The following is a 19758-nucleotide window of genomic DNA, read 5'->3' as shown; positions in this document are numbered from 1 at the left end:
TGCACTATATGTTTCAAGGGCCCTATCATCTCTCTACCTAAGGTCTTATAAATGAAAATAAATCTGTAGTGCCTTTATTGAGTAGTAAATGAAGACAAAATAATCCAAGAAAAACTACCAATATAATTTCAGGGAAGCTTCTTAAAAGGGGAGGAGGCTAACTAGAGGGGAGAAGCATTATTTGGGTCAGGAAATATCAATATCTATTGGAATGCCTGTAAGCATAAAGCTACTTCAGCTGGCACCCTATATTTGCTGTGTATCTAGGAAGAAAAGTTAGAAACAGTAGTGGAGTGAATTTAGGAATCTGTGAATTATTTTTCCTGGGAGGGACATTGGTTTGGGATTAAAAAGAAGACAAAGGAAATGAGATAATTGTGAGCTTTTTTATGCAGGAGGTTTGGGTTTTCATGAATAGGGTAAAAGAAAGCTGTTGAAGCATTCATGGACAGAATGCTGTCCAGAGCTTTAATAAAACAAAGATCTGTCTGTGATCTGGGAAGACACTTTTCCCAGCACTCTCCCCCTCCCCTAACAGTAAAAGGACCCAGTGTAATACAGTGGGATTCCCCCCTCCTCCTTCCCAAATCTCTCACCTCCCCCCCATACATACACTTCTTCCTCTGCAAGTTACTCTGGCGGTTCATAAAAGAGAACGCACAAGGGCTGCTGTAAAATAAAATCAAATAGAATTAATGCCTAACCCCTGGGACTTTTTTCCTCATTTTCTCCAGGGACAACATTTGGAAATGAAAGCATTAGAGCCTGAATCATCTGAATGTGAGAGGGGGTTATAAGACACCCCCACACTCACACCCACATTTTAAGTGGGTCTGCCACCCCTCTCTTCTAAGAGCGGAGGTCCCAAACCGCATAGCTAAGAGACCTCAGCTGGGGACAGAATCAATACTTTCTCCTCTATCTAAGCCCCCAATCCTCCATTCCCCCCACCCCAGTCCCTGATAACCACACATAGTCCTATTTTCTTCTCATGTGCCCAACGCCAGCTCCTTTAAAGGGCAAAGTGGTAAGCACCGCCCGTGGTCCCGAAAGACCTGTCAATCCATGGGGCCGCGTTGCTGTGATTGGCGAGAAGGACAGCGTTGCCTGGCACCTCCCTCGCCCCCATTCGGATTGCCAGCGGTCTTCTGGTTTGGATTTTGCTGGAATGTGGAGAGCGGGCTTTAGGCTGATGCCCGAAACAGGTGCAGGAGCAGAAATGGTAGCGGGCGGCGGGGAAACCCTGTGCAAGTGCGTTCCCTAGTCCAGTGATCTCCAAATACTGAAGTGGCTCGATCTTCTTTCTTGTCGTGTACAACTCTTCAGCGAGCTGTTGTCCACAGGAAAAAAAAGGGAATTACAGACCCATCCTCTCTATCTTCATCACCCTCCCTTTCTCCAGTGACAGTGTATAAATCACCTGAGCTTCTGCCACCTGAGTCTCTCCTCCACTCATTGTACTGGGAAAAAGAAAAAAAGGATCCTGTTGAAAATCACAGGTACAACTAGCAGTTGGGAGCTGTCTGTGGTGCTGAAGCTTTCCAGACGCCTTCTTTATCCAACCCGGGAACTATTGGTATTTTATATTTTCCAACACGTCCCTTCTGTTTTTCCATGCTTTGGATACTCCTGCTTTCAGTAATGTAAATAACTGTTTAGAACATGGCCCACGTGAAATATTTTCGAATAACCGCTTCGGGATTTTACTTCTGGGAAGCAGCTGTGTTACTCAGGTGAGTCCACTTATAGGTACCAGTTAGGCAGATGAATTTCATCTGATTACAATCACTTTGTTACTGACAAAACAGAGAGACTGCTCTTCTTGTGTAATACTAGCTGAAGGTGTCTCTCCTGTCTCACTTATTTTGTCTAGCTTAATTGCTTCTTAGGTTTTGAAAGAAAATGAAAAGGAGCTGAATGATTGAAGGTAACTTTCTTCTAGTTTCCCTTGTCTATTGTTGATTGAATTTCAGTAATTGATTTTTACTTTTCACTGTCATTACTTTCCGTTGCAACGAAGATATCCCTAAAACACTTGAACATTTGCAAAGTCTGGATTGTCTATTGCTTTCCAAATCCCAGATTTCCTAGGGAGCTTTCTTTCTAAATGGGTTCTGAACCCATCTCAGTTTTCCAAGTCTGTTCTTTTACATGCAAAAGTTATACAAAGTTTGATAACTAGTTGTGGATAACTTAAATTTTTAAAGGTATAAATTAGATTTCAGGAACATTTTGGAGAAAAGGACAATCCTAGAAAATGCCTAGAAAAACGGATGGAAAAATTAATGTAAAAAGGTTTGAATTTTCTGTAATGAGATTTCCCTTAAAATAAGCCTTTCATTATATTGATCAGGTCCATACCTGTTTAGTAAATTAATTAGTCTGATAATATGCCTCTTCAACTAATTAGTCTTAAGAAATAAGTCTGCATTGTGCTTCAGTGAAAATTTGTTGACTGTTGGCTATCTCTTAGAAAAATCTTGCTTCTTTAAATCTTCCAAGAAGAGGAGGAGAGTAAGCAAAGAGTTTGGAATCTTTATCTTGTTTTTTAGCCCTTAATTATGTATGCATGTATGTATACATATATATATATGTATATATGTGTGTATATATATATTTATATATATAACAAATATCCTAGGTTCTACTTATGAAAGTGTTGTATGGTGCTTTAATTTCATCAATTAAAGGTAAATAACCCTTCAGTACCAATGAGCTTTCCATATTACTAACTAGAATTTTGTTCCACAATGTTGGGCCTTTTTTTTTTTCATTTGCATGTACTCATTATCAGTTTACTTTTTATTTCTTAGTGTTGGAAAACCTTGAAATATACTTCAAACATGTTGAAGAAATCATATCAAAGAAATTAGAGGTGGGGGGAGGCATGCCTGCATGTAAGAGAAAGTAGTGGGAAAGACCAAATATGAATGTGTACTTTTAATATCATCGCACATTTAATTTCGTAAATGAAAGGTTAAGAATGTGTGGAACAGGTGGTTGAAGCACAACTTCAATTCATTCTTGTAAATTTTGTACAACTTCATGCTTTATTGAAATTTATAAAGTGTAGTATTTAAATGGAATAAGAATGCAAAGCTTTCCAATTAAGACTACTGAGATCTACTTAATGTATAAGAAATCATGTGATATAATGAATTGTTTATAACTGGATATTAATTTACTTTTATACCCTAATATTAAAATGTCTTCTTTCCCCCTAAAAAAAAAAAGAAATGAACATTTTTTTAAGGAAATTGAGTTTTTCTGTAAGAAGCATTTTTGTTCATTGGAATTGGGAGGGCAGGGTTACTGAAATTTCTATAGACAATTATATTTTTAAATGTGTATAGTAGCACTTTAATTTTGGATGTTATTGGGTCAAAATATCTGTTTAAAGCCTTAAATAACTAGATTCCAAGATCTTTATTGAAATAATTGATAACATGTCATAAATTAGCTGTCGCTTATGAAAGTTTTTCTGCTACCTGAAATTATGTTAGTCTTAAAATGCACTTCTTGAAATGATATAAAGGAGATTTTTACACATATGGAGGTTCAGTGTGGAAGTATCAACTGTACTTTTTTTCTTACTTCCTCAATACAGTTGTTTTTCTTTGTATGACTATAAATATATTTTCTTGACCATGTTACAGGTTGATATTAGAGTGGTTCCTCATCCAATGAGAAACTATCTACTTCAATAGAAAATAAAATATTTGCTACTTCAGGGTGACCAGTGAAGTACAAAATATCCTTAAGTAATACAGGAAAGGAAAGCTCCCCCTACTGGCAACATTGTATAAAAGTGTCTTCCATAAAGAAATAGTTCTTGGACTATCTATATCCTTTGAAAAGTACCTACAGTTTTTCCTGATATCATTGTTCATATAAAAAAAGCCCTTCTATATAAAGGTGAGCCCTAACTCTGGTATTATTGATTAATAATTTAGTTTAATTCAGTGCTCCACTTTTAAAAAGACTCCCTTTTAAGGATCATTAAGGGCTATTTCATTTGAAACTATAAATCAGTAGTCATACATATTAAGAAAATTAATGGAATAATTTTTTGACTATTACTTTTGTTCACTACAGTATGAGTGTCATTATGTATTTATTTTTTTTACCATGTCTTTTCCCTACTAAAAAAACAAACAAACAATCTTCTTCAGGCTATCTTTATGTTAGACCATACAGCGGGTTGTTTTATCTGTACTTGTGCTAATTTCATTATTATGTTTGTCTTCCTCTAAAACATATTATTAGACTAGAAAAATGTAATGGAGAAGCCCAATGTATTAATGTTGCTTTTATGTCATTTCTGTTATGATATTCATTCCTTTATGATCTTTCCTTTACATTATGGCATTCCCTTTACATTCCTTATGTTTTTGATGATCATAATAATTTCCAAATTAGGAACTGATATGCAAAGGAAGTTATCTTCCCAAGTGTATTTCACAGCTCTATAAATACTGTTGAATGGGGAAGGTGGGAGATGATTCTATTAACTAAGTCTTCAACCAAATAGAGATTCTAGGAAGTGATGGTAAGAAGGAAAACCATTTCACAACACCTGAAAAATAAAGTTAAATATCAGAAAATAATAAGAAGACTAGATTGGTTGGACCGTAGAGTGTGAGAGAGTAACAATTTGTAATAAGTGTGGAAAGGTAGTTTGGAGACAGACTGAGGGTGTTAACATCCAAAAAAAAAAAAAAAGAGTATATGTTTATTCCGAATCTCAATATGGCCAGGCCTGAACTTTAGGAATATCAGTTTAGCAGTTATTTGGACAATGGTTTGGATGAGGGAGAGACTTTATGTGATAAAGCAATTTAAGAAGTTAGAGAAATTTTCTAAGTGAGAGGTGATGAGGACCTGAATGACAGTAGCTTTGTAGGTAGAAAAAAGGAATGTATATGAAAAATGTTGTGGATGTGAATGTAATAATATGTGTCAACTGGTCTGATACATTGGGTGAGAATGAGGAGTTGAAAATGACACAGTAGATGTGAATTTCAGTGGCTAGAAGGACAGTGGTGGCTTCAGCAGAATTGGAGAAACCTGGAAGATGAGCATTTTGGGGGAGAGAAGGGATTAGTTTTGTTCTAGAAATGTTGATCTTATGATATATGATGATCATCTAGTTTAAAATGTCCAATAGGTAATGATGTGGGGGTACACCTCAATTGACAAAGGGCATGTTGAAATTATTGGATAATTTAAACCTCCTCTGTATATTTATTCTTCATTGAATGCTCTACTCTCCACCAGAATTGAATTCTCTGAGAACCTGGGAATTAGTATGCAAGACTAGGAAGATGAGGGGGCATAATAGATGAAGTAAAATGGTAACATCACCAATATGTCATTCACAGTCTCCCTCTCCTTGCTTGAAATTTTCATTGTAATGGTCACAAATGAACAAATGTCAAAGATAGCAATAGGCTTGTAAAGGGCAGATGAACTACATGATTTGAAATGTATACAAGTTTCATAAATTTCCTGAGAGGTATCCCTAAGGAGGAAGGTAGGCTTGAAAGAAACTCTTTTAGGAATGCCAGGTTGTAAACCATTTTGGGGTCTGTGAAGATCAATAAAAATATTCCTAGTGGAAAGGAGGTAAAATAAAGAATCTTCCTGTGAAGAGGTTTGCATGATATATTATATAATGCTTACAACTTCAACAATATCACTGCTTAGTTGTTAGATGAAAACAACTATCCATCCCTGTAGATTAGCATGCTTCTAATAGAGATAGAGATTGATGAGCTAATGAGATGGTGGAATTATTAGAGCTATAGGCTTAGAAAAAGGAAATTACTTTAAATTCTTCCATCACTTTATTCTTTGATTTTCTTAAAACTATACTTTGGTTTCTTCCTGTTCTGATTCAACCTCCACATCTGTCAAATTGATCTTCCTCAGGCACAATTCTCACAAATATTTCCTATCTCAAAAACTATCTCTTAACAATTATAAAATCTAGTCTCTTTATCCTGTCTTTGAAAGCCCTCTATTTGCCCTCTCTCTGACATTCAACCAACCTCTCTTATTTTCCCTTTAAAACAATCCTTAAAGGGCCAAAATAAGCTGCTTATCTCCCTCAGCATACAAATTTCTTTCCTTTATTGTGAGTCATTCGTGTTCAATTTAAGATATCTCAGGAACAATCCCATCTATCTACAGTGTGAGGAATGCCCTTTTCTATATTAATCCTTCCTTAGAAGGATATAAGTTTTAAAGTGTAAAGATGTAAGGCGTAAGAATCACCTTACAATTTATCACAAGGAATTTTCCTTGATCAATCCCACCTGATGAATACCATAATTCTGAAAATCTCAATTTGTGCAATATAACTTTTATGTTTTTATGTTTTCCTTTATGTCTTCATATTATTAGTTTTGTATATATGTTGTCTCCCTCAATATAAGGTAAGCTTAAATGGCCTCAGATCTATGACTATATATGTATGTGTGCATGTGTGTGTATATATACATACAGATATAATATATGTATATATGTGTATCCTCCAGGAACAAACAACATGCCATTAACACAGTGTTCTCTACCTAGAAGGAACTTGTTGAGTGACTGAATTCTGGTTGTCTGGTGTTTTTGTTGTACAGTGTGGCCCTAGAAATGAATGATGTGTGCATCCTTAATGGATTGGCCTAGTTAAGTTATAGAATCTCATTATGTTTGTCATTGATATAGGTTAAACATTTCCTTTGCAAAATCTTCTCTGTGACCAAAGAGAGCTCCCAAACTAACAAATTCATATATCTCAAAGCTTTGAAGTAGAATTAGAAATGCTCAGAATCATGAATGTGGCTATCAATCAACAATCCCCACATATTGAATATCTCTAATGTACCTAGCACTGCATGACAGTGACCAACAAGAAGGTATGGTAGGGGCAGCTAGGTGGCACAGTGAACAGAGCACTGCCCTTGGAGTCAGGAGGACCTGAGTTCAAATGCAGCCTCAGACACTTAACACTTACTAGCTGTGTGACCCTGGGCAAGTCACTTAACCCCAATTGCCTCACCCCACCAAAAAAAAATTTTTTAAAAAGAAGGTACGGTAAGTTTTTAGAAAGGGTTGGATAGATAAGGATGACTAGATTGAGAAGAGACTTGAAAAATCATATAGGGGAATTTGAATATGACACATGTTGTTTTATATACACACAGTTCTAGACTTTATTCTCTATGAATCTATGAGTTCAGGACAGAGGAGCAAGGTGATTTTTTTTTAAATTCTCTTGTAGACAATTCAATCTGATGGCATCATGACTAGGTGGAATGGAAGATAAGTAGGAATGGAGAATGAGATTTATTTGAGGGAAGTTGCAGAGGCACAATAACAAGAGATTTCAGTGATTTGGTATAAAGATAAGGGAAAAGTTCAAAGTTGCCCCAAATTTTTCTAGCCTAGGATAATAGTAGTATGGTTGTATCACCAATATAAATCACATAAATGGGAAAAGAAGATCATTTGGAAGTATAGGGAGATGTGGTTGTGGTAATATTAGAACATTCACATGGAAACCTATCAATCCAGGCAGTTGAATGTAATGTATGTTATCCCAAGCAAGAGATGAAGTTTTGAGAATCGTCTTTATGGATTCATGGTTAAAACTACCAGATCCCATAAGTTACTCAAAGGAGAAATAATAGAGAAGAGCATAAGGGAACTCAGAATATAGAAGACACATAGGTGGGGAATGGGAAGATGTATAGGAAATCAGGAAAATGAGTGGCAAGAAAATCAGGTTCAAGGGGTTCAAAAAATACAGATGCAGGCAAGTTACTTTAGATTGACTATAAAATGTCAGCTCGCATACAAGGTACCAGTGGAATATTCATTCCAAAAGGATATGGCATATTACTTTACATGTCATTGTCATACCTGGTCTTCCACTTTTTCCTGGTGGAAGAAAGCAAAGTCATATATCTAAATACCTGAATAGCTGGAAGGTAACCTTGTCCAGAGACTAGACTAGTTCTGAATCAACTCCAGATATTAGGAGGCCATGGAGTTTTATCTTTCAATAGAAAAAGGAAGCTAGAATCTCTTACAAATTAACCAAGAACAGATGTTAGTAGAATTCCTTTTGAGTAAAGAACTGAAATAAAGAATATTCATCATTCTTAATTTAACTATCTTCATATTTCTTTGCTCTGGAAAAGAAACCTACTTCAGGTAATCTTAGATGTAGAAGGAAACTAAAGTACTAGAGGGGCCAAAAGAGGAAAGCTCTTCAAGGAAGCATAATTAGTAAAACCAAGTACTGAAAAAATTCAAAGTATGTGAGGACTGAGGAGAAAGCACCTTCATACTTGGTGAGAAGGGACAGATTAGTAAACAATAAAAATTCATTTCAATGTATTGGTTGGAGTGAAAACAAATTAAAGGAATAAGGAGGAAGTGAGGCAATAGAAGTAGAATCAGTAGGTGAAGAATACATGTGCGAAGAAAGATGAATCACAATATTATTTATTTATTTTTCAGGGCAATGAGAATTAAGTGATTTGCCCAGAGTCACACAGTAAGTGTCAAGTGTCTGAGGCCAGATTTGAACTCGGGTACTCCTGAATTCAGGGCTGGTGCTCCATCCACTGCACCACCTAGCTGCCCCCCAGTCACAATGTTATTAACAATTGTACACATGTATATATAATGTCTGTAAAGTAACCTTGTCACAAATCCCTAGGGAGCAGGTACTATTATGTAATACTATCCCAATTTTCAGACCAGCAAACTCAAGTTCAGAGAAATAAGAGACTAATTCAGTTATATAACAAATGGGCATCTGAAACAGGACTGGAATTCAGCTCTTCTGATTTTGAATAATATTCTAATCACTGTATTATTCTGCAAAGAATGGATAGAGAGGTTGGTGTCTGGCCAGGGTAAAAAAGTGCTTTTTTTAATTTAATTTTTACTATGTCTTTGTGATGGAGAAGTTAAAAAGGAAAAATTCCATAAAGAAAAGAAGCTAAAGATGCAAAATTCAGAGTCGATAATTGTGGAAGCTGGTTGCTATAAAAGATTGCAAAGGATAAAGTACAGAAATTAGTAAAAAAAAAAAAAAGAGGGGGGTGGGGGTAGTTCTAGAATAGGAAGAAATAATCTCTTCTGCAATTGGGAGGGAAAATGAGGTGGATATGGGGAGCTTTTGAAATGAAGAGAGGGGTACAAAGAGAAACACAAAAAATCTCAATCATTGCCATAAAGCATAAGGCAGAATGGATATTAAATTAGGCAAAAAATATTTTGACCATCAGAATGCTATACGATTTTCATTTTTGCACATTGCAATTTACAATAAGACATGCAATAAAGCTATGACAGTGTCATAGCCTTTTCTGATTATCAAAGTCAATATTATAATTAAAAGTTAGTATTATAATAATAATCCTGTATGCTATCAAAAGACACAGACTTTAGCAGAATATTAGATTTCACAATGTAATGTTTTATAAAATACAAACTTCGGGGAGCTTTTATTTCTAAAACCCTAAATGTGAAATGGGTACTGACTAGATCAGGTTCTTAAATGATAAAACTTGTTTCTATATTTTCATCCATTGCCTAAACTCCAATTTAAAATTGTTTCCATTTAATAGCTAAACCACAATCCCTATTAAAGAAAGTGATCCTTTGGCTATGTTCCTAGTGAGCAGAAATATGTTGCAGAAATCACCCTAACAATTGGCACCTTTACTACTTGAAATTTCATCCAAGGGGTCAAGAACTGAGTATATGTCCTGGCAACCTTAGAGATCGTACCTTTAGAAGACAATTCTTACATGCTGGCAGATAAACTCACACTGCTGTAAGTTATAAAACATTTCTTCTGGAAAAATAATTCCAAAACTTAAAATCTTCCTCTTCCCCACTCCTCTCTTCTCTTTTCCATTTCCTCTCCCCAAGTGACACACAAACAAAATGATATGCCTAACTTTGAGTTTCTCTTTTGATATTTGTAAACCTGTATAAGTTGCATCTTAGCTACATTTCCTATCTCCCCCATTGGCTAACTTTATTCTCTCAATATACACAGCTGGATCTTAATGCATGCTTTTTTAAAGTGATATGATTTCAATAACTGGTTCGGGGTGGGGGGGGGGAAGTTTAATGTTCTTTCCTGTTAGGTTTGTTGCATATGATAGGTATTTTGTCATTTTCTGATTCAACATGTTTTTTATGAAATACCTCTAATGGGAAATGAGCAAATATGTCAGGTGTAGCAAAGGATAAAGATAAAAAAGAAACCTATATGCTTTCGAAGAGGTTATCTCTTGAAATAGGTCCAAGTGAGAGGCTCACAAAAATTGAGACTGGAAATTTGAATGTAGAAGTCTTACAATTCTAATTATTTTTTACTTGGTTTTGCTGAGAAACTCTCTATAAAGCTTTTCTTTTTGGTCTTCATGTTCTAGTTCTTATAGTAATAAAGCAAAGAACAAAGCTTCAGTGTTCGAGCTTCTTTGAAATGCAGATAAGTGATGATTATTAAGCAAAGGCAGAACAAATGACAGAAGGAGGGAAACTGCCAAAAACATTTCATTTAATTTTATTATTTTCACAACATACAATTTTATTTTCCATTATAACAATTCCATATCAACAGGACTTTGGGATTTCAATAAATTAGGAGAAATGTTTTCTAAAATGTTGAATGCACTCCATGTCAACCTGATTGTGTGAATTATCTGACTTCATCATAATGAGAAAGAAAGTGTTGTCTTGCTTTATTCCTAAGCCTCCAAAGTGAATTCTGGCACAAAAGTTTTGTCTTATGTTCTTCCTGAGAAATTTCTTTCTGAATATTTTTGTTAATATTTTCTTTTTTTTTTTGTTAGTGAAGATCTGGCAGCTAGGTGGTACAGAAGCTAAAGTATTTTATCTATTGTCAGGAAGACCCGAGTTCAATTCTAGCATCAGACATTTATGACCTGCATAACTCTGAGCAAACCTCTTAACTAATGTCTGCCTCAATTTCCTCAAATATTAAGTGGAGATACTAATAGTATCTACCTCCCAGGGTAATTATGAAAGTGAGATAATATTTGCTAAGCCCTTTGCAAACATTAAAATACTAAAAAGTGCTAGATATTGTTAAGGGATTCACTTTCAAGAATAATAAAGGAAGGGGCAGCTAGGTGGCAGAGTGGATAGAGCACCAGATCTGGATTCAGGAGGACCTAAGTTCAAATCTGGCTTCAGACGCAACACTTTTTGACTGTGTGACTCTGGGCATGTCACTTAACCCCAATTACCTCACCCAAAAAAAAAAAGAATAATAAAGGGAAAAATCATTTTTTTTTACTATTTACTAGATTGCAATAACATTGATACTATGTTATGTGAGATTTAGATAAAAAGGAGTTCTTGCCAAACACGGGGTAATAACTAACCCATTATAAATAAAGTACTCATTAGCTTTTCTTATAATTACAGTAATGTGAGGGGGAAGGCCTTCATTACATTATACTTAGAAAGAGTTAGCTGGGATTCTGAAAGGTAAAGTGATTTTCCCATAATTACAGAGCTAATAATGTTTCATAGTTGGGATTTGAACCTAAGTCTTATTAACTTTGAGGCAATCTCTCTATCCATTATGCTGTACAGCATCTTGCTCATCAATGAACTATCATATTAACATAAAGATATATATATACACACAACAACAACAACAACAAGTGGTCTCAAGTGAATTCAATAAAGCACTTAGAGAACAAATAATCCCTCCATGAATTATCTTTTTAAATAAAGAACTATGGCACTCTAATTATCTGTCAAATATTTTACAAAATATGATAGAAATAGATAATGGTATTATCTTGATAGAAATTAGTGAACAAGAAAACTTAGCAATGTATTTAAGTATTAGTAAGGCAAGTTGGATTTATACCATTAACATCAGGATATATCAATATTTTAAAAAGATTATCATAATAAGTCATGTCAACAGGAAAAGCCTTTGATAAAAGACTCCTCTAATTTATGACACCAAATGCTAAAAATCCTGAAGATGAAAGGATTTTTGTTTAATGTGATTCCAAATCATGTTTTCAATTCCAGAATCTGAATTATGTTAATGAAGAATATTATCAGCTTTCAAACTGATACTTTGAGTAAAATAAAACTGTTACTTTTTACCATAATTATTTGACACTGTTGAAGAAATAGTAGCCAAAATAATAAGCTAAGAAAAATTAAATAAAAATATTAAGTTTAGTAGAATATGAGACTTATTTTTTATAAAAATTAATGATCGTGAAAATAATAAATATCTGACTTTTACTCAGTTTAATAATCCAAAAGACCAAAAGAAAATAACATTTCCTTAATTGAATGGAGTGTTTTTCATTTTTGTTTTTTAATGTCATTTGGGTTTACACTGTTATAAGATTTATATGCCTTTGTTCTTTGTTGATAAACTTTTCATTGCATTCTTCACAGATCCTTATAATCTGTTTATTATAGACCTTTTACCCTTTACAAATATTATAAAACTTTTCTGTACTCACAACCTCCTACACAATTATTTCTTCATTACTCTCATCACCTGATTCACCTCACATTTTTCTATGCAAAAATACCATTTTCCAAGAACTTTTATCTCTGTGTACACCCAAATATGTTTTGACATCACTCCCTTTTCTCTCCTTTACTCCAAAAATTGAAGTGTCCCTTCTTATCATCAAGACCCAGCCCTTTATGTGTGCCTTAATACTCATTCCACTTGGAAAATGATACTTCCACAGTCATTCTTTCTGTCTCTTATGATCATTTTCACTCTATTTATTTACTCCTGTCCTGTAGCCTACAAATATATCCAGATTGCCCTCATCCTTAATAAAAATAATCCTCCATTGACTCTATCATTTCTTCAAGTTTTCATCCTGTTTCTCTTCATTTTTCGCAATTAAACTGCAAATTAAGGTATCTGGGACATTGAGAAGTAAAGTGACTTCTCAGCCTCCTACAGTTTATCTTCCATTCAATTGAAATTTCCCTCTCAAAGTTACCAGTGATAAAATCTGATGCACTTTTCTCAATCATCATCTTGTTGACCTCTGTGCAGCATTTGACAATGTTTGATTCTCTGCCTTCTCAGTTTTCATGATATTGTTCTCTTGATTGTCTTCCTACTTTTCTAGTCGCTCCTTCTTACCTTTTGATGGATAACCATCCATATCCCACCACTTAATCAAGGTCATGTTGCAAGGCTCTGCCCTGGGCCACATTCTCTTTCCTACATTTTCTATCTTGGTAATTTCATCACCTCCCATGGGTTCAATTATGATATTTATTGCATGTAATTCCCAAATATGTTCATCTAGCCTTAGTCTCTACTGATCCCCAAGCCCCATCACCAACTATCTATCAGAAATTTCAAATTCAGTGCCCTGCAGGCATCTCAAAATCAGCATGTTCAAAATAGAGTTCACTATCTTTTTCCCAGATTCCATCACTTTTCCTAAAAATTATTCCTGGCAAGGTTATCATCATCCTCCTAGTGACTAAGGTTAACAGCCTTAATATCATCCTTGACCCTTCAATCTCATTTACCCATGCTGACATATCTGTTCAGTTGCCATATCTTACCATTGAATATCTTTTGCCTCTTTCTCTCCATTCCTATAGTGACCTTCCACTTTTATGTTTTCCTTATCTCTCATCTGGTCTCTTTTACAGAATTTACCTTTAAAATAACATTAATGAAAAAGAACAATAGATTATGTAAATAAGTGGGAGATCTATGCTTCCAAATGTATAAATATATAATAAAATTATAATGATAAAAAATCTATTAGTAAATTAAAATTGAAAAATAGATCAACAGAAAATATTAAAAATGTAGACTATACTTGTCTGGTAATTTCATTCATATCTGACTCTTAGTTAACTCATTCGGAATTTTCTTGGCAAAGATACTGAGGTAGTTTGCCATTTATTTCCCCAAATCATTTTACAGATGAAACTGAGACAAAGAAGGTTAAATGACTTGGTCAGGGTCACACAGCTAGTAAGTGTCTAAAGCCAGATTTTAACTCAGGAAAATGTCTTCCTGACTCCAGATCTGGTACTCTATTCACTATACCACTTATCTGCCTCACAGACTAGACTTGTTAAAACCAAGATCAGAAATTGTAAAGAAAATAATTATTTATGCAACTTTTAAAAATAGTGGATTATAAAGACCACTGGAATTGAAATTAGAGGACTGGAGTTCAAATCCCTATTCTGTAATTTCCCATTGACTTTGCGCAAGTCAATAAACTCTGTGGGCTCCATATTCCTCATGTTAGATGAGGTTTGTGATTATATAATCCCTAGCATTCCATTTTTCTTTAATTCTATTATCATGCCATCCTTAAAATTATTGGACAATTGTATATAATCTGAGTAAAAGAGACATGTAGGTCCCCATTTAATACCATTGCACCACAATAAGTTTTTCTTTCTTTTTTTTTTTTTAGTGAGGCAATTGGGGTTAAGTGACTTGCCCAGGGTCACACAGCTAATAAGTGTTAAGTGTCTGAGGCTGGATTTGAACTCAAGTACTCCTGACTCCAGGCCAGGTGCTCTACCCACTGTGCCATCTAGCTGCCCCTTCTTTTCTTTTAAATAAAAGTATATTATTATTTTCCAGCTACATGTAAGGATAGTTTTCAACATGTTTTTCATAGGATTTTTGTTCCAATTTTTTCTCCCATCATCTGTTCCCTCCCTCCTCCCCAATACTGAAAGCAATCTAATATAAATTATATACATACAATCACATTAAACATATTTCTGCATTAGTCATATTGTGAAAAAATCAGAGCACAAAGGAAAAAACCTCAAAAGATAAGGGGAAAAAAAACAGCCCAAAAGTATAAACAGTATGGTTTAATCTGCATTCATAATCCACAGTTCTTTTTTTCTGGATGTTGAGAACATTTTCTATCATGAATTCTTTTAAATCGTTTTGGATCATTGCACTGCTGAGAAGAGCCAATCTATCACAGTTGTTCATCAAACAATTTTGCTATTACTGTGTACAAAGTTCCCCTGGTTCTGCTCCTCTCAGTCAGCATTAGTTCATGTAAGTCCTTCTAGGTTTCTCTTTAATCCTCCTGATCATCATTTCTTACAACACAATAGTATTCTATTACATTGATATACCACAACTTACCTGTTCCCCAATTGATGGGCATTCCCTTGACTTCCAATTCTTCGCCACCACAAAGAGAGATGTGTGCGTGCTCTCTCTCTCTCTCTCTCTCTCTCTCTCTCTCTCTCTCTCTCTCTCTCTCTCTCTATATATATATATATATATATATATATATATATATATATATATATATATATAGTGCATGTGGGTCCTTTTCCCTCTTCTGGGATCTTTTTGGGATATAGACCCCTGGGTCAAAGGGTATGAATAGTCCCATATCACTTTAAGCATAGTTCCAAATTGCTCTCCAGAATGGTGGGATTGGTTCACAGCTCTACCAACAATGCATTATTTTTCCAACTTTTCCACAGCTTCTCCAACGTTTATTATTCTACATTTTTATCATATTAGCCAATCTGATAGGTATGAAGTGCTACCTCAGAGTTGTTTTAATGTGCATTTCTCTAATCAATAGTGATTTAGAGCATTTTTCATATGGCAATAAATAGCTTTAATTTCTTCATCAGAAAACTGCCTGTTATTTTTTCTTTGCCCATTTCTCAATTGGGGAATGACTTACATTCTTATAAATTTGATTTAGTTCCTCATATGTTTTAGAAATGAGGCCTTTTCCTCTTCCCTTGAGTCATCCTCGGTAATCATTTAAAATAGTGAGGTACTCCCTTGATCCAGAGAACCCCACTAAATCATGCAAGTCAAGGGGTTCAAATCTCTGGGTCCACTTCAAGAATACCCATGAAACAGCCCAAGCTATCAAGGGCATGCATATCCTAAAAGCTACCAAGTATTTGAAAGATGTCACATTGAAGAAACAATGTGTTCCCTTCCATTGATACAATGGTGGAGTTAGCATGTGTGCCCAGGCTAAGCAGTGGGGTTGGACACAGGGTCATTGGCCCAAAAAGAGGGCTGAGTTCTTGCTGCATATGCTTAAAAATGCAGAAAGTAATGCTAAACTGAAGGGTTTCAATGTGGATTCTCTTGTCTTTGAGCATATCCCAGTTAACAAGGCCCCCCAAATGTGACAGCGTACTTACAGGACTCGTGTCCAAATCAACCCATACATGAATTCCCCTTGCCATATTGAGATGATACTGACTGAAAAGGAACAAATTGTTCCTACACCATAAGAGGAGGTTGCTCAAAAGAAAAAGATATCCCAAAAGAAACTGAAGAAACAAAAGCTTGTGGCATGGGAGTAAATTTGACATTAATATGCAAATAAAAGTGAAAAATGTGTTTATCCTTTAAAAAAATAAAGAAATGAGGCCTTTATTAGAAATACTGGCTGTAACAATTCTTTCCCAGCTTTCTGACTCCCTCCTAATGTTGGCTGCATTGCTTCTGTTTGTACAAAAACTTTTTAATTTGATGCAATCAAAGTCTTCCATCTTGCATTTCATAATATTCTCTATCTTTTATTTGGACATAAAGTGTTTTCCTTTCCATAAATCTGAAAGGTAAACTATTCCTTCCTCTCCTAATTTATCTATGGTATTACCTTTTATGTCTAAATTATGTACCCATTTTTATCTTATTTTGGTATGTGGTATAAGGTGTTGGTCTATGTCTATTTTCTGCCATACTAACTTCCAGTTTTCACAGCAGTTTTTTGTCAAATACCGAGTTCCTATCCCAGAAGCTGTAGTCTTTGGGTTTATCAAACAGTAGATCATGACAGGTATTTATCACTGTCTCCTGTGCCTAACCTATTACATTGATCCACCACTCTATTTCATACCAGTACCAAATAGTTTTGATGACTGCTACTTTATAGTATAACTTCAAATTTGGTAAGGCTAGCCCACCTTCCTGTGTATTATTTTTTATTAGTCCCCATATCTTCTTGACTTTTTGATCTTCCAGATGAATTATGTTACTTTTTTCTAGCTCTATAAAATAAATTTTAGACACTCTGTTATAGCAATGAATAAGTAAATTAATTTAGGTAGAATTTTCATTTTTATTATATTAGGTTGACCTATCCATGAGCAATTGATATTTTTCCAATTATTTAGATCTGATGTGACTCATGTGAAAAATGTTTTGTAATTGTGTTCATAGAGTTCCTGGGTTTGTCTTGGCAAGTAGACTCCCCAGTATTTTATATTGCCTACCATTACATTAAATTGAATTTCTCTTTCTATCTCTTGCTGCTGAACTTTGTTGGTCATGTATAGAAATGCTGATGATTTATGTAGATTTATTTTACATCCTGCTTCTTTGCCAAAGTTGTTCATTGTTTCAAGTAATTTTTTAGTTGATTCTCCAGGATTCTCTAAGTGTACCATCATATCATCTGCAAAGAGTGATAGTTTTGTTTCTTCCTTGCCTATTCTAATTCCTTTAATTCCCTTTTCTTCTCTGGTTGCTAAAACTAGCATTTCTAGTATAATATTAAATAATAGAGGTGATAATGGACATCCCTATTTCACTCCTGATCTTATTGGGAATGCCTCTAACTTATCTCCATTATGTATAATGTTTCCTGATGGTTTTAGGTAGATACTGCTTATTATTTTAAGGAAAGCTCCACCTATTCCTATGTTCTCTAGTGTTCTTAATAGGAATGAGGATTGTAGTTTTTCAAAAGCTTTCTCTGCATCGATTAAGATAATGATATGACTTTGATTAATTTCTTATTGACTTGGTTGATTCCGTTGATAGTTTTCTTAATTTTGAACCAGCCTTGCATTCCTGGTATAAATCCCACTGGGTTATAGTATATTATCCTGGTGATCAGTTGTTTTAATCTCCTTGTTCTTATTTTATTTAAGATTTTTGCATTGATATTCATTAGGGAAATTGATCTGTAATTTTCTTTATCTATTTTGGCTCTGCCTGGTTTAAATATCAGCACCATATTTGTGTCATAAAATCAATTTGGTAGAACTTCACCTATTTTTCCAAATAATTTGTATAGTATTGGGATTAATTGTTCTCTAAATGTTTGGTAGAATTTCCGTGTAAACTCATCTGGCCCTGGAGATTTTTTATTAGGAAGTTCATTGATGGTTTGTTCAACTTCTTTTTTGAAAATGGGGCTATTTAAGGATTTTATTTTCTCTTCAATTAACTTGGGCAATTTGTATTTTAGTACATATTTATCCATTTCATTTAGATTGTCAAATTTATTGACAGACAGTTGGGCAAAATAGCTCCTAATTATTGCTTTAATTTACACTTCATTGATGGTAAAATCACCCTATTCATTTTTGATAGTGGTAATTTGGTTTTCTTTCTTTTTTAAAATCAAATTAACCAAAGGTTTATCTATCTTATTGGTTTTTTTCATAAAACCAGATCTTAGTTTTATTAATTAGTTCTATAGTTTTCTTTGTTTTATTAATTTCTCCTTTGATTTTCAGGATTTCTAATGTAGTATTTAATTGGGGATTTTGAATTTGTTTTCTGCTAGCTTTTTTAAGTTGCATGCCCAATTAATTGATCTCCTCTTTCTCTTTTTTATTCATGTAAGCATTTAGAGATATAAAATTTCCCCTAAGCACTGCTTTGGCTGCATCCCATAGATTTTGGTATGTTGTCTCATTATTGTCATTCTCTTGGATGAAGTTGTTGATTGTTTCTATGATCTGTTGTTTGACCCACTCATTCTTTAGTATGAGATTGTTTAGTTTCCAATGAATTTTCAGTCTACCTTTCCATGGCTTTTGATTACATGTAATTTTTATTGCATCATGATCTGATATGGATCCATTTACTATTTCTGGCTTTCTACATTTGACTATGAGGTTTTTGTGCCCTAATACATGGTTAATTTTTGAATATGTGTCATGTACCACTAAGAAAAAGGCATTCCTTTCTATCCCCATTCAATTTTCTCCAGACCTCTATCATATCTAACTTTTCTAACATTCTATTCAACTCTTTAACTTCTTTCTTATTTATTTTATGGTTAAATTTATCTAATTCTGAGAGGGGAAAATTGAGATCCCCCACTAGTATAGTTCTGCTGTCTCTTTCTTATTGTTACTCATTTATCTTCTCCTCTAAGAATTCACATGCTATACCACTTGGTGTTTACATGTTTAGTATTGATATTACTTCATTATCTTTGGTACCTTTTGGCAAGATGTAGTTTTCTTCTTTATCTCTTTTAATTAGATCCATTTTTGCTTTTGCTTTGTCCGAAACAATGATTGATACCCCTGCTTCTTTTTACTTCAGCTGAAGCATAATATATTCTCCTCCAAACATTTACCTTTATTCTGTGTGAATCTCTTGGCTTTACATGTGCTTCTTGTAAACACCATATTGTAGGATTCTTATTTTTAGTCCCCTCTGTTATTCATTTCCATTTTATAGGAGAGGTCATCCTATTCACATTCACAATTAAGATTACTAACTGTTTATTTCCCTGCATCCTCTTTTCCCCTTTGTTTGTACTCTTTTTTTCCCCTTCTTTCTCCCTATTCCTCTTGACAAGTGTTTTGCTTCTGACCACTGCCTCCCTCAATCTGCCCTCCCTTTTATCAGCCCCCTTCCTTTTCTTGCCCACTTTTTCCCCCTGCTTCTGCCCTCCCTTCTATCAATAT

General features: G+C 34.5%; 1 protein-coding gene and 1 pseudogene across 2 annotated transcripts in view; both read left to right on the top strand.

The window, feature by feature from the left end:
* Positions 1-1124: 1124 nt before the first annotated feature.
* Positions 1125-19758, top strand: part of GLRA3 (glycine receptor alpha 3) — a 270886-nt gene continuing 252252 nt past the window's right edge. For both annotated transcript variants that reach the window (XM_043971178.1, XM_043971177.1), the window contains exon 1: positions 1125-1733. In XM_043971178.1, the coding sequence (XP_043827113.1) occupies positions 1663-1733 (71 nt within the window). In that variant the 5' untranslated portion in view covers positions 1125-1662. The remainder of the gene's footprint in view (positions 1734-19758) is intronic.
* Positions 15856-16404, top strand: LOC122731214 (annotated as a pseudogene).

Source organism: Dromiciops gliroides, chromosome 6, assembly GCF_019393635.1.
Source record: "Dromiciops gliroides isolate mDroGli1 chromosome 6, mDroGli1.pri, whole genome shotgun sequence".
Lineage (NCBI taxonomy): Eukaryota > Metazoa > Chordata > Mammalia > Microbiotheria > Microbiotheriidae > Dromiciops > Dromiciops gliroides.
The sequence above is the reverse complement of the archived record's forward strand: the minus strand, read 5'-3'. Positions and strand labels throughout refer to the sequence as shown.